General features: G+C 35.3%; 1 protein-coding gene across 2 annotated transcripts in view; it reads left to right on the top strand.

Annotated features, from left to right (window-relative positions):
• LOC150095959 (sentrin-specific protease 6-like) overlaps window positions 1-16,872 on the top strand; it is a 452,901-nt gene that overhangs the window by 227,475 nt on the left and 208,554 nt on the right. For both annotated transcript variants that reach the window (XM_090408975.1, XM_090408976.1), the window contains one exon: window positions 7,951-8,099. In XM_090408975.1, coding sequence (XP_090265101.1) covers window positions 7,951-8,099 — 149 coding nt within the window. The remainder of the gene's footprint in view (window positions 1-7,950; window positions 8,100-16,872) is intronic.

Here is a 16,872-nt window from a genome sequence, read left to right as displayed (position 1 = left end):
ATAATCAGTATTCCACTCCTGATATCATTTTTAATATTTTTCTTTGTACTCTCTCTACAATATATCAGAATCACAATGGAAACAAGAGACCAGACCTGTATACAATAGGTCTTATCAAGGCCTTGTAAAGAGGCAAAATAACAGCCTTATCTTTACATGTGAACATTCATTTCAGCATTGCAATTATCTTTTGAGTTGTGATTCTGATATATTGGAGAAACTACAAAAGAGAGTGTTAAAAATGATATCAGGATTGTAGATTGAGTATTTTCAGAAATGTTATTTCATTATGTCAAAAACTTGATAATGCAAAATTTCTGTATTGTGCTCCAAGAGCAGATTGAGTATTTTCAGGGCCACATGGCCACCCCTGAACTTCAACTTCCTATCTATTAACACTCCGAGATCCCTAGCCTTATCAGTTTCTAGCCTAATCCCACCAATATAATTTGACATTGGATATCTAATCACGCCAAAGTGAATGACTTTACATTTACTGACATCCATTTTCTCATGCCCACAAAGCCTATTCAAATCATTCTGCAAGTACTGCATATCAGCAGAATTCCTGATTACATACCTTGACTACTCTGACTACCCTGATTACCCTATTTAGTATAGTTTTTCTATTAAGCTATTCTGTTTCTATTTCTTCATTTCATTTTATTTGATAAAATTCAAAGAAGTATTTTATTTAAAAGAAAGACGAATACCATATAATATTCTTAAAGCTATCATAAGTATATTTGAAAATAATCAAATTCAAATAAGATTAAATAATGAACTATCATATCCGAGAGAGAGAACCCAAAGAGTCCGACAGGGATGCCCCCTTTCAGAAACTCTTTTTAATATTTATTTAAATGAATAAAATGGAATAAAAATTTCCAGCAAGGTATTAAACTTTCTTTTACTGTGTTTAACTTAAACTCTCTCCTTTTTGCTGATGACCAAATAATAATAACATGATGATGATAAAAGTAGCAACAAACAACTCCACTGAATAAACCAATTAAAACCTTATCAATAGTTTTATCACTTCAGAATAACTTTGCCTTCTACATGAAAGCCTCTGAAGAAATAAACTACATCAACTGTTAAAAAACACTTATCAGACTGAGAATCATAAACTAACAAACTTTACTGGGCTCATTTCTATATGAACTAGAAATCAGTTTCTTTCAGTTTTAGCTGAGTTAAATCCTATATGGATCAGTGACTACAATAAGTTCACTTATCTTTCTTTTAAAGGATATCTTCTCTCTCCTCCATTTTTAATTTCTATCGAGACTTCATGTATTGAAGACAAAAACTCCACAGTTTTCCCCTTTGTTCCTTTCCCTGTGCATACTCAGAAATGCAATTGAGCAACTTTGTTCCAGTCCACTCTGGTATGCTGCCATTACTACCTTCAATTCTGTGCTAGAAGCAATAATAAAAGTACTTTTCATAGTGGAGGGAAATTTATTACTATAATTTTGCAATGAAACAACCAGAATTTATAACATTTTTTTGTTTCATAAGGTTTATGCACTGAGATAAAGTCATTTAATCACTTCTGATAATATATATAGGTGATTTTTGCTTCTCTTATAATTGACAACATAACATTTTTTAAACAACGTTTATCTAGATATACAACACTAATTTAAATAAAGTTATTTTATATCTAATCAAGACTTCAGTAGTTAGACAAAAATGATATCTCAGTATGTTTGCTTGTAACATACAGAAGATACATTTCACTAGCTACTTTTCTAAAATGCCTTATTATTATCTCAAATTCATTTTTAATTTGTGAGATATCTGAATTTTAAAACTTGCACTCACATGACATTGATGTGCTCATATATTTGTGTGTGTGTATATTATCCCATGCAGAATTTAATGCACATCAAAGGGGAACCTAGAAATCTTTTGTATTTTTTATGTAGTTGGAGGTTGTAGCCTCTGGGAAAGATAGCATATGAAAAGATGTTGCAAAGAACAGAAGTAGATGATAGGAAAGAAGAAGTTGGGTCAATAATTTTGAAATAAACTGGTTACACATGTTAACTAGCATTGCTTTTATTTTTATGTTGTTAGAGGAAAGTGGAGGAATAATGATCAGTTCACTGCCTGTGAAAATAATAAAAATACTTGTCGGAAATGCATAACACAGAAATGCTATAACTGTAATAAAGTGATTAGATTAATTTTTCAGAAGAATGGTAATGCTATCCAGAATCCTAAACAGGATTCTGGATAGCATTACTGTTTTTAGGTACACCATCCTAAATGTGTGAATAAGCAGTATTTTAAGTTGGGTAACAGTTGTATAAGTAAGTATTGTTGTTGTTGTTTTTTTTTTTGGGGGGGGGGGGGGGGTCTAGTTTTCTGGAGGCTGTGGATGGCTGTGATACATTTGTGCAAGAAAAAAACTAAAAGTTAGAGTTTCCCAAGAAAAGAAATCTAGTTTGGAGAGGATATTATCAAAAGGTAGTGGTAGTAAAAGGGGAGGATTTCTTGTAGGAAATAAGGCAAGGCTGTATTTTGATGGCATTGAAATTCAAGATTAACCATGTCCTGTTAGAGTGGCATAGATATCATAATTTAAGGCATTAGTTTTGAGAAAGAGATTTTTGAATAACTGTGCACTATACAAATGAAGAGTGTTCTATGTTTCTGACCTATCTGAAATCAATCCATAGCTTTGCAGACATCAAGAAAAGAAAGCTTGCTGGCTGGTGGTTAGCCAAGTGGCTAACATACCTGCTTTTCACCCAATAGACTGTGGGTTTGAATCTTGCCATCTGGCATGGATGTTTGTGATTGTCCTTAAGTCACACAGGGATACAGCCAAGAATACCTTGAGGCATAGGAGTGACCATTCTATCCTCGTATTTCGGTTACGAAATCCAAGCATGCTTGGAAGATTGTGGGCCTTAAAGGCCTGTTAAAGCCATTGGGATAGATAGATGAGACCACTATCTCATTTATTGGAGGCCTAAAATGGCTTGAAGTTCAGTGTTTGGTCTCTGGCTTGTGTAATAAATAAATTTAAAAACTAAATAAAATTATAAAATCCTTAGCCTTCCCACAGTACAGTACTATTATTATTATTATTGTGTGACACCTCCAGGGAGTCAAAAGACTCATCGAAGGAGAGTGTGCCAATAGCATCGAACGATTGACACCCCTTCCAACTACTAATCTCACTCAAACTTTCTTAACTTTTTGCGTGAGCCATTAGCAGCAGAGGCTCTACTAGTCGACCAACCTTTGCTGGCAATATGTTTTAAATTTGCAACCTTTCATGGGAGTGACACACACACACACAAAAAAAAAACCTTGTTTCCATGCTGTTTGGTGGATGATAGACAAGTAGAAATGATTGAGGAGTAAAAAAATTGTATAGGTATTCATTTAGGACAGTGGTTCTTAACCTTTTCGAACTCATGGAACACTGTTGATTATCAGAAAAATTTGGGAAACTCCAAAAGCATTAGGGTCATAAAACTAATAATAAAAATATGCATGGACTTTCCTTTTATAAAAATGGAACTTATTTTAATGTGATACTTGCGCTTGTCTGCTTTTGCAGGTTTCAGCAATATCAGGTCTAATATGTGATATAGCTACCCTCATCTCTTTGTCCATATTAGTAATTCTTTTACACTTTTTAATTTTTATATTGGTTAATATAGAGAAACCGAGCTCACACAAATATGATGTTGAAAACTGTAACAAAATTTTCAGTGCCCTTATGGAGAGAGCTGGGTATTCGGCTTGGACAAAAATCCAAAATTCCTCAAGAGTTCTTGTAATGAAAATTCACAACTCGATGTATTAACTATGCCAAATGGATTTTGTATCCAGTCATAATTGTGTGTATTTAAGGTAGGAAAGTAACTTGAAATCTTTTCTTCCAATATTGTTAAATGAAATGAAGGAAACATATCTACTGTATTTTTTTTTCTGATATGCAGTTTTTCCAGAGATTTTTTTTTTCTGAAAAGCTGACAATTTTTGAGTGGATGTCAAAATATTTTCATTTTTTCCTTGGATTAACTCGATTTCAATAATTTAAAATATCGACTAAGTATGCCATTTTAGTGCACCAAATATCATTTTGAAAACATTTTACAAAAGTATCTGTACCTTCATTTTGAAAAAAAAGGTCAATAATTCATTCTTAAGTTCTAAAATTCAGAATAGCACTTCATCCCCTGAATAACGATCTTATTTCAGTGTGCAAAAGCAAAGATTTGTACTTGGCTTCCATAGATATGCAAAGTTTTTTTTAAAAAAGGTGTGCTTTTTAAAGGTCTTGACTTGATGTAATTTACCATATTTACAACTTGGTCTAGTACAGGTTTTAACATTGCCAGTAATGTTTTTGAAACTAGGGATTCTCTGTGCAAAAAACAGTGCATAGATATAATATTTGGGTTTATTTTTTTGCAAGGGTAATAAATCCTTTAATAGAGCCCACCATCGATGGAGCACCGTCCATACAAATTCCTACACACAGTTCCCATGAAATTTTAAAATTTTCTAAATATGACATAATAGAGTTGAAAATTTCTTGTCCTGTTGTATGTTCGGTAAGTTCTCTGCAGCATAGAAATTGATTCACTATCTCATTTTCATTAATGAACGAATCTTAGTATATGAGCTTTATCGCTAATGTCAGTGAATTCGCCAATTTGTAAAACAAAATGTTGTTTAGGAAGTTTATAGGTAACTGTTTTCTCAATATCATCTGACATATCTTTAATTTTATTTTTTATTGTATCGGCCAAATGAGGAATTTTCTTAATAGCCTGTTTTGCTTCGTCGCCAAACATAATGTTTACTATTGCACAACATGCTGGTAAAATAAGAAACTCTGCTATAGTATGCAGTTTTAATTTTACAGCAATTAATTCAGCTACCTTATATGATGCGAGTTGTGCCATATCGGAAATTTTAAGTCTTTTCAAAATATTTTATTTGTTCAACTTGCATGTCCAACAATCTCTTGAAATAATCTTTAGTTTTTGAAGCAAGATTGGCGTTTCAACTTAGCAGGAACCATTGCACTATTGTATAGTTTTTCCTCACATACAAGACACTGGGGAGTAGGACATTCTTCCTCACTGGTCCCTGTAAAACCACAACTTAAATATTCATCCAAATATTGTCTATTTATTTTTCTTATTTTACTACGTATAATGCTTCTTCTGTATGAGACGTATTTGCAGCAACGTCATTACTACTACTTCCAGTTGTACTTGCCTCAGAATCACGTTTTCGTTTTTAATGGTAAATTTATCCTTTATGTGCTACTATGATGTTAGACAACCTGCAAACCAAATCCACATTAAACATGGACTGTGTGCTATTACAATGTTACACAACACACAAACCAAACACACATCACTGAATGACTGTAAAAGAGATGCTCCTCCCTGTCCCTTCTGCAAACACATGATCTATGAATGATATTCTATTGGTGTAGAAATCAACGTGCAAAGCAGTCTTCAGTTGTTAGGATCAGAGTAGCCAATTACACTCAGAACTGTGTCATGTGACATCTTACACCACCGGCGGAACACTTCTTAGCAGTTCGCAGAACACAGGTGTTCCGGGGAACACCAGTTAAGAACCACTGATTTAGGAGTACAGATGTGTCATTCTTCAATTCACACGGAGCAAATGATATTTATTCAAAAACTATATATTTTGCCCTGAAAATTGCAAGCCATCATCGGTGGTAAATGTTAGCTCATGTTCTACTTTGTATTCAACTACCATTTGTCCCTGATGATGGCTTGTAATTTTCAGGTCAAAATATGTGGCTTTTTGAATAAATATTCACTCCTTTCCTTGTGTCATCATGTGACTTCAACACATTTAGTGGGATACATCAACACTTGAAGACTTATTGACTCAGCTATTCTGTATTTATTTGATTTCTTTAACTACAGGAGATAGTTATAGAAGGCATAATAACCTTTTCTCAGTATTGTGGGAAGTTATTGCCATGGTTGTATATGCAGGAGTTGGAGAAGAACTATACAAGGAGGTCTGTGAGTGAGATTGCAATATTACCATCTGGATTTATGAAAAGTGGGCCAAATACAGAAAAGCAAAAAGTTTTCTGTATTTGGCCCTTTCAAAATTATGTATCGATTTGTTTATACTTTTTTTCTCACAATTGAGGGCATAGTGTATTTTAATACTCGCAATTGAGTAGTAAAACCTGAAGTTTATAGGTAAAGAAAGAATATCATTATCTTCATTGTCTGTTTCCTCATACAGTTATGTGATGGTATCATAGTCATTGTATGGCTGCACTATCAGTGTCAAGTAGGATGACTATAAAGAGGACCTTATATATTTAGAGACATGGAATCCAGCTTTTGCATTAGTTACTGTACCAGCAAAAATTGAAGTTTTTATGGGTACGTGGAACAGATATGTTAGAGTAACAAGTTTGGATTTGCTGTAATGTATTTTATTAAAACAAGTTTTTAATGGCACGTGACACAGTAAAAGATTAATAGAAACACATGGGCACAAAAATGAATTTTCCTGTTATTTAATTTAATTTTTATATTTTATTTTTTTTTAAGCTTAGTTTATTTACCATCTGTTGTATGGTATTGCTCTAGTACATGGCTCTTATTTGGGAAAGGAAATAACAATCCATTGTTTTTTGTGTTCCGTCTTGTGGATTTGTTTCTGCACTGATAATAGTATGTTAGATTCAGGCCAAAATATCTACATTAATAAATTATTAATGTGTGTTTCTAATAATCATGTAATGCATTTGCCATTTCGAATTACAGGAGATATGTCCAAGTTGAGTAGCAACTCAAGCTTCGAAGTATGTCTGCTGGAGTGTAATTTGGTGTGTAAATGTCTGAATCAGATATAGATGCATTAAAGTGAGCAAAGAGATGCAAAGCATCATTCATTCAGAAATCACACTGCTACATCATATTGTACATCTGTGGCAGCATAACCACAACTAGGAGGTTCTGGCCCTCCTGCCACATGACCTTAATCTTGTACTGTGATTTCCTTCTCTTTGGACCATCTCAAGGAGCACTTGGTTGTGTCCTGGTTAAAGTGATTTTTGTATTGTGATGAATGAATTTATCAATTATTATTGATAAATGCATACAACTGTATGGACAAATCACACATCTGCACTCACCAAAAGCAAGTTTACATTTATATAAAATTTAGATTATATTAAGGGTAGTTCAAAAGAACATACCTGGTAGTGCAGGTTCAGAAGGTAGAGATGGCAAGATATTTGGAGCTGAACTAGATAAGTTCAATTATACAATTTGAGAAAAAAATGAGAATGAAGCTCAGTTATGTGAATTTAAATACATACATTGAACAACTGAAAATGAAACATGAATATAAATAGCAAACAAGGAATCTGAATAGAATGGACTATAACTTTATATTTTAAAATTATGAAACCTAAAATTTTGAAAACATACAGACAAAAAAAAATTAGCAATATCAATCAACATACAATTGCATGAAATATCATTACATGAAGTACAATTGAAATACACCCCTGATATTGAAGCAATCACCATTACCAATTTCCAAAAAAATGAAACCAAATTACTTTGCTCTTAATCTTCATCAATAAAAACCAACCAACCAGTATACAGTAAACACAAGACTATCTGATCTCTTCCTCGTGGCAGCTAAATCACATAAATTACTTCCTTTTTCTTACTCTTAAACCAAACTCCTCTTCATGCATTATTATTCCATAGACCTCTTCCCCCAGCAAGCTCCCATCATTTGTGATGTTGACTTATGCATTTACAGGTTTTTAGTTTATTAACTTTTTAAAATTGTAGTTTTTTTTTTTTTATTCTTTATCTTCATTTTTAGTTTTGTTTATTTATTTTATAAATAAATGATTTTATTTATAAAATTACATTTTTTTAGATGAAACTCAGAAGAGAATAGCTCTCCTTCCAGAGGGTATTACAGATGATCATCGTACTTTTTTTCGAAAAGTATTTCCGAGACAGTTCTTAAAAGAAATTGATCAGAAAACTGCAAATGAAATATTGGTGCGATCAACACCAAATCAGGTAATAATTAAATGAAAATTCTTTATAATGATTGTTACCCCACCATCACCATTGAAAATATTCTTTTTCCTTGCCTAAATAACTCCAGATATTCCTTTTACACTTGTATGCAGGTATACTGTTTCAGAAACTCACTGGTGAAACTTTTGGATTGTGACCTAGAACAAGAGTGTAACATCCAAATGCTTTTAAGTCTTTATGGAAAATGTTGGCACCAGGAAATGAAAGCCATGATTCAGGTTAGACAGATGATGATGATTTATGGTTTTAATGATGCAAGGACAGCAAAGGTCATATCGTGCCATATCAAAGTCTGTACACAAGGTAAGACAATTACAAACATCCGCATTGGGATTCAAACCTGCCACCTCTTGGTTGGAGAGCAGGTATGCTGACCACTCAAACAACCAGACCAGCTCAGATTAGGCAGATTGATTCCGAGTTGAGTAGTGAAATCAGCCAAAAATATGTTGATAGTTTTTAATTAAAATATCTTTTAATTATTTTGTTATTAGAAGGTTCTTGTAAGACCAGAATACATTTAGGGAGCTACAGAGAAACTGATTTTTAGAGTAGCTTCCCGAGTGTCACTGTTGATTACTTAAAATGTGACAAAATATGTATGCATTTATGAAAATATAATCCTCCCATCAATTTCTTCCTTTTTTTTTTTTTTTTTTTTTAAACCAGCAGTATTTCCTAAATATTCTCAAACTAATGCTATACATGGCATTAAACCCATTACCCCCTTTTGCTTCTTGCTCAATTTTGATTGTTATGTTGAGTAGTGAAATTATACCCTTTCTGTATACCTGCCATTTCACTTCTAACAAGTCGAGACCTCTTCTCTTCCATAACAGTTCCTTCCCTTTTTCTTCTAATACAACTAAAGAATTCAGCCAGAGAAGAAAACTATAATAAAACAGGTAGGTCTTTATCCTTTTATGCCTATTAAGTAAACTGTAGACTCAAGGCCTACTTGAGAAAATTCCATCTTCACTATCAGTTCCAAATCTATTTTCAATAGTATTTTAATGTCTCAGATATCTGTTGCTGTTGTTTTTCTGTTTCATAATTACTGTAATTTTTAAAGAGTAAAAATTTCTGTGGTTATCTATTATTATTAAAATATGGCAAAGATCACAAGATCTTTTGGAAAGAATACTTCAAAAATAGGAGCATTATGCTGAATGGTTGAGAATCACTTATCTAGATAGAGCAATTTAAAATAGTTCCAAAACATGCAGATATCAGTGATAAATGTGTCAATGCACAATTTTTATGTTATAATTTGTAAACATAGCATTGATAGGAAAATTCACTAATTGCTAATGTTAGAATTTCAGTGTACTGTGGGATTTTCACTCAGCTGTTTATTTCAAAATTGCCAATGCCATTTATGCAGGTACTAAACTAGAAGTTATGGTAACTATAACACATACTTTTTAAGTAATTCGGGAAGTTGTCCCCCCCCCCGTGCTGATTCACTTTTCACAGTGAGTGCCTTTGAGAGTATTTGGAAGAATGATAGTGCCATTTGAATGGAATGATTTGAGTTCAAATCCATGTTCTATAATATTAAAAAAAAAATGAAAAAAAAATATTAAAGAAGCAGCTAAAGGAAAATTAGCCACTCTTTTTCTTAATCCTACACATGCATGGTTGAAATAAACTATATCGCCATTAGTACCATAAATAGGACTACGTGAAAAGAGCTCTAGGTCAAATATGGTACTTTTTCATTAATGTATCGTGAATCTGACTTTAAATTTTTCAGGAAATGACAACGTATACTAAAATATTAATTAAAAAACTTTAATCAATACTGTCCTATATTTTGACAATAAAACTATGATATGTGCATGCAGGCACTAACAACGAGCAAATGAAGCTGAAGAAGGCACCTGGCATTGTTCATAGAGTCCTAAAGATGCCACCATTGCAGGCTAAATTGGGTTGTCTTGGTTGTTGGGCTGATGTTCCAAGGATGCAAGCTTCCCAAATTTGGGACAGTCTCATGCATCCAAATTTTTTGAGATTTGGGGAGTTTTTTAGAGTTGAGGCTGATTCCAAGAACAATCTTTCATACAACGCATACAACACTCATCTGTGATACTGACTGAAGCTTCACGCATTGTCACGCATAGTTTCAAACTTAACTGCCTAACAGCAACATTTCTGTATTCTCTCATATTTTTTATGTGTACCGTTCAGCCTTGACAAAGCTGGACAGTCCCTAGCCAAACTAGTAGGTGGGTTTATACTAATATATGTATTAATAAAGTACCTATGGTCTCATAATCACAAAAGTCTCGTTTTTAAGTATTTTATGACCAAATATGTATAATTTAAACAATCTTTCATATTTATATTTGCTGCAATGTAGTAAAGTGGCTTTCTTACAGCGTATTCTGTGGTGAGTATTTAGTGCACTAATACGCTGGAAGAAAGCCACTTTACTACACCGTAGCAAATATAAATATGAAGGATTGTTCTTGGAATCAACCCGAAATCTCAACAAATTCAACTTGTGCAATGGCTCTCGCTTTCTCTGAACATGCTTTGCTTGTGAAGTGTTTCTATAAAAAATGGGGAAAAAAGTTGCATCACCACTCTATAAGTACACACACACACACACACACACTACTGAACAAGAGTTTTTGCTCTCTCTCTTGCTAAAGCCCAGTGATACGAAATACAGTACAACACATGGTTTCTTGACTTGAAGAGACTAATCAGTTTGACAGTCCAACCAGGAAGAGAGTATAAATCTGAAATTCTGCAAATGACTTAAGATGTTGCAGCTGCAGTTGTTGAGCAGTCAATGAGAATGCTACAAGTTCATGCAGTGCTACCCATGTAAATTCAGCCACAGCCAAGAGTTGCAAACGGGAGATGCCAGCAACTGGGAAATGTTTGCATTGACATTTCTGGCATGCAATCAGGTGAACGAGGATTGTTTTTTGGAATATTCTATGGAGTAATGAAGTGAGTTTTCATGTTTGTGAAACAGTAAACATGCAAAACTGGCGCATCTGATCCCCGTATATTTCGACATGTTCCCTTATGTTCATTAAAGGTCACATTATGGATAAGATTTATGGCCATGTTCGTTATTAGGCTGTTTTCTTCAAAGAAATTTCATCGCACCGGACCTGCAACCTTGCACTGTCGTGACTGTGTGTTGTCAGGACATGCTGAGCAGCATTATGGAGCCCTACATACCACATGGAACTCTGTTAATGCAAATTAGAACAAATGGGGATGAGGGTGGCTGCTAGACAGATCTCAAAAAGTGGTATGTCGAGGGGCAAAATCAAGGTGAAAACAGGGGAGTAGTGGTGTGTCACAAGATTCAGTGCTGGGACCATTGCTGTTTAATTTGTACATAAATGATATAGGAAATAACCTGAAAGGAAATATTCAGTTGTAGATTGAAGATGCAAAATTGGGTAGAGTTAATCAAGGTGATGTGGAGAATTTGCAGGATGATTTAAATAGGGTGTCAGTTTAATGTTAAGAAATGTAAAGTTTATACATTTTGGGATAAATGAATTACAAGCCGTGTATCACATTGATGGCACTGTACTCCAGGAAATAGATGAAGGTAGAGATTTAGGGATGGTGGTAGACAGAGAGTTAAAGTTTAGAGGATATATTGCTAAGGTATCCCATAAGATTACATAGCTATTGAAGAACGCATTAACAAATAGAGATAATGAAGTTGTCATTCCTTTTTATAAGACCTTGATATGCCCTCATCTGGATTACTGTGCTCAAGTCTGGTCCCCTGGGTTTCTTGGGGATGAAGTAGTGGAGAGGATTCAGAGGCAAGTGACCAAGATGGTGCTTGGCGTGTGGAATGTTCCCTGTGAGGATAAATTGAAGGTGGTGGATTGCAGAAGTTGGTTGATAGGAGAAAAAGAGGAGATGTGATAGAAACATTAAAGTTGCTTAAAGGGTTTTATAGGATAGGTGCAGGGGAAATGTTTCAGCTCTTGGCTAGAGGGACCAGAACAGGGGGGGGGGGGGGGGGCATCTCTAGAAGTTGAATAAAGGTGTGGTTAGTAGAAGGGGTGTGAGGACTAGATTTTTTGCTTGGAGAGTTGTGAATAAGTGGAATAGGTTACCAGAATCAGTTGTGAGTGCTTTGTCTGTTAATGGGTTCAAGGAGAGAGGTATGATAGATTATGTGGATAGATTGGGTCTCCCATGATGAGTCTTTGGATTCCATGGAGGTGCTCGTATAATTATTATTATTATCAAGCATCTGCAGCAAAGAGGTTACACAGCAGTGTTGATGCAAGATGGAGCCCCCCCCCCCCCCCCCCTTCCAGGTAGCACCTGCAGGCACAACAATTATTGCATCAACATTTCAGAGGATAGAGTAATCAGTTGTTCATTTTCTCTGAAATGGCCTTAATGTTCACCAGACCTTAACCCTCGTGACTTTTGACTTTGGGATTACTTCAGAATCATGGTGTACTGGAGCAATGTTCTTTGCCTGGCAGATTTGAAAGACAGAATTGCACATCATGTGCAAAACCTTTCACAGATCAGTTTCCTGTTGAAATGCCTATGTTCTGGCAATCATGTTGCACTAAACAACACAAAATTGATAAATGAAAATGCCTTAATTTAAGAATTGTTTGGGCTTTTGATAGAGCCTAATACAAAGGCATTTTAGCATACTATTGTTTTATGTTTACCATTCACCTTTTATAGTTGGTTGATCAGTTTTCTCTCGAGATATTACATACAAAGTACGAAGATGTTATACATCTTGGTGCTTCGTATGTTTTCCCTCACCCACCATGTTCTTCCTATATACAAATGATTCACTGACCTCACACCTGCATATAGTTTGCCAATAATGGCACACTCTGCACATTTTTCATTTCATAGATCTTTGTGCTAAAACATGCCAAGGGATTTTTCATAAACATTGCTTTAAATAAGTTTCCTTCTCACTGTTGGAAGAGGTTGGTTGATAGGTGGAGAAGAGGGGATATGATAGAAATATTTAAATTACAGGTTTTTATAAGATTGATGCAGGGGAAATATTTCAGCTGTATGATAGTGATGGAAAAACAAGAGGTCATCCCTGGAAACTAAGGAAAAGTGTGGTTAACAAAGGTGTGAGAACTAGATTTTTCACCTGGAGGGTGGTGAATGAGTGGAATGCATTGCCTGACTTAGTTGTGAGTTCTGCATCTGTAAATTAATTCAAGAAGAGGTATGATAGATATTGTTTTGATAGTTTGGGTCTCCCATGATGAGTCTACTGACTCCACGAAGATACCCATAATAATAATAACATATATAGAAGCAAACAGTTCTCTGTGCTTTGTACTGTGTCCTCAGAAGAATCTTGTTCATAGATTCCTGTGTGGAAAATTGAACAATCTGACTGGAATACATTTTCCCATGCAAAATTAATGCCAAGGCAATCAACCAAATGGCTATCAGTGAAGCAGTGATGTATGTTAACAGATTTCATATTCCAGACAGCAAGATTGTAATTCCAAAATTATCTCTATTTCCATGCTATACAAAACTAAGATGGAACACTCAGTTTGCAGCCAAAAAAAAAAAAAAAGTCGACACCAAGCATAGGGTATATTTCAGAGATACTCCACTACTCATATCTTATAACTTTTAAACTTGTTCAAGCCAAAGAACAATCCATAAGACATCAGAGTCAAAAACAATCCTGGATCCAGTTTATGCATCATCTATCAGTCATGCAACCATGACTAAAGGTGTATGACATAAAATCTTGAAAATGAAAAGTAGATATAGAGCACACCATTCGTTTATCCTGAAACATAATAACAATGAACATACTGTTTTGGAACCAAAACAATTGCATACACTTTAGAGGGATTCAGTGGATGAAGTTTTCTTAAGATGATGAGTCGGCTAAGGGTGTTAGACATCTGGAGACTAGATAATCTAGAAACCAAATGTGCTTTTTCAAGCTTCCAGTATCAAGGTGTTGGTCTTTAATTAGGGAGGGAGGGTCATCTGTCATCAAATGCATTCACAAACATGTCAGAGCAGAACATGGATATGCATCCTGTAGGTTAGAAAGCAGAGTACTATCCCTTTGACCAAGCAGGTTGACATATATACAGATCAATTATTGTTTTGGAATGGTTGTGTTAATCATTTGATATAGCACCATGAAACTGTCTTCAGTTTTCTCACCTCTGTTATCCTACCCAGAGAGATTACTGCTGTTTGTGTCATCTTCTCTCTTTTGTGTTAGACTCAATAGCATGTCACAGCTAAATAAGTTGGTTTCTTATAAACCTGTCCCTATCATATCACCAGTATCAATATCTAGATTTGTCTGCAATGGCTGTAAATTACATGTACTCTTTTGGGCCAATTTGCTTGATGGATTCAGCTGAAGCTGTAGAGGCTCATTTCACACGCACGCACACACACACACACACACACACACACACACACTTATATATATAAAAGACACCTCCAAACCAGCAGTATATGTCTAACAACTTGACCTAATTCTGTAATCACTACAGTGTTATGAAAATGGACAAATGTATCACTTTCCCCCTTTTAAGAGAGCATGTATCCACCTCAAAGGAATGCACTGTGTTGACAGTGCATATCATTTAAATTGAAGAAATATTTAACAAGTTTTTTTTTTGCTGCCAGTGAACATACAAGTAGGAATCTGAAACTTCTCAGATCATAAGTATACAAAAGTAAATAAAACTGAATGTGAGAATTAGAGGTATTTCCCTATTGAGTGATCCTGGTAAGATTTATGCAAGTATACTTCAGAAACAGTTAAGAAAGATTATAGAAGGGAAGCTTGGAGAAGAACAAGCTGGATTCAGGCCAAATAGAGGCTGTCAGGATCAGATTTTCACTATACGACAAACAGTTGAGAAATCATGGGAATATAACAAAGATCTGTATTTAAGTTTTTTGTAGATCTAGAAAAGGCATATGACAATTTGCTCTTCAAAACGTTACAGTTCTATGGTGTAAATGGGACATTATATCAAGCAATACATAATCTCTATTTAAGCTATAAGTCAGCAGTTAGACTTGAAGGAGGTATAGGAAGATGGTTTGATGTTAAATCTGGTGTCAGACAAGGATGTACATTATCCCCTCTGTTATTCATTATCTATATGGATCACATTATGAAGGAAAGCGGTATTAAATCTTATATCAAAATTGGTGATTCTAGTAGTAAGACATACGGTGGTTAGACATAACTGGTAATTAATTTACGGAATTAACAACGCATATAAAGTATATTAATTAAAGATAACTTTAATGAATCACTTCTATATTTCGGCAATGTCACATTGCCATCTTCAGGAACATAAAGATATGGTATGTGCACTAAGGAACTAACAAAGCAAATGAGGAAGAAAGTAAGAAACTAATTTTGTTCCTAATGTCCTAATGGTGCCCTCTTGCGGGCTAATTTGGTAGTCTTGGCAGTTGGGCTGAAGTTCTCATAATTGAAAGTCTCCCAAATTTGGGGCAGTTTCATGCACCCAAATTTGTTGAGGTTAGGAACGTTTTTTAGAGCTGCTGAAGATTCTTTGAATAATCTTTCGTATTTAAACTTGCTGCGATGGATTATTTTTGTTTTCTTCCAACGAATTTTATGGTGGGTATCTAAGGCATGGTCTGCCAGCCCAGAGCGGCTGTACTGGTGAAACCGGATGTAGTCTTGGTGTTCTGAAATCCTGATATTTGTCGTTCTGCCTGTTTGGCCAAAGTAGGACAATTTGCAGCTGCAAGGGACCTGGTATACACCAGGTAGGTCTAGGGGAAGTGGTTGGTCTTTGGTAGAGCGGATAAGGGATGCCAACTTTTTATATGGTCTGCAAGAGGAAGTAAGGTCATATTTTTTGAGGATATTAGTTATTTTTTCAGAGGTGCCCTGGATGTAGGGGATAGTGATAGACTTGGTGTAGTCTTTATTGTGGAGGGGGGTTGTGGTTTACAGGTTTTAGTATTTTTTGGATTTTTTTGGGGTTATAGCCATTGGCTAAGAAAGTGTTGAGGATGTGGTTTAGTTCCATAGTCAGGGCCTTGTCATCTGAGCAGATTAATTTTGCCCTGTTATATAGTGTTTTTATCACCCCATATTGTTGTGAGGGGGGGGGGGGGGATTGCTGGTGAATGTATCTCTCAGTGTGGGTGGGTTTTCTGTAAACAGAGAAAACCAAAGATCCATCAAGCTGGCAGGTGATTAAAGTGTCTAGGAAGGGGAGGGTGTTGTTTTCCTCTTTTTCTAAGGTGAACTGGACTCTGGGATGTTGGTTGTTTAAGTGTGTTAGGAAGGAGTGGAGTGTGTCTGAGCCATGTGGCCAAATAGCAAACACATCATCCACATAACGAAGCCAAATAGTGGGTTTTTGTGGGGCGGAGTTTAAGGCTTTCTCTTCAAATGTCTGCATAAAGAAATTGGCCAAGGGTGGGGAAAGCGGTGAACCCATGGCTGTCCCCTCTATCTGTTTGTAGAACTTTCCTTGCCAAACGAAATAGCCTGAGTTCATTGTGAACTGAAATAGGGCTGAGATATCGGGAAGAAACTTGGCTTGGATGAGCTCGAGGGTTTCTTTGAGTGGGACATTAGTGAATAGGGAGGAGACGTCAAAACTGACCATTATGTCAGTGTGTTGGAGTGTGAGGTTTTCTATACTGGCTTTAAAGTGGGCCGAGTTTTTTATGTGTGATGGTGTGTTGCCAGTGTAGTGTGTGAGCGTTTTGG

This window comes from Typopeltis vanoorti, chromosome 19 (genome assembly GCF_054136105.1).
Source record: "Typopeltis vanoorti isolate ZY-2024b chromosome 19, IOZ_Tvanoo_1.0, whole genome shotgun sequence".
Lineage (NCBI taxonomy): Eukaryota > Metazoa > Arthropoda > Arachnida > Uropygi > Thelyphonidae > Typopeltis > Typopeltis vanoorti.
Note: the sequence above shows the minus strand (reverse complement) of the source record. Positions and strands in the feature narration are given on the sequence as shown.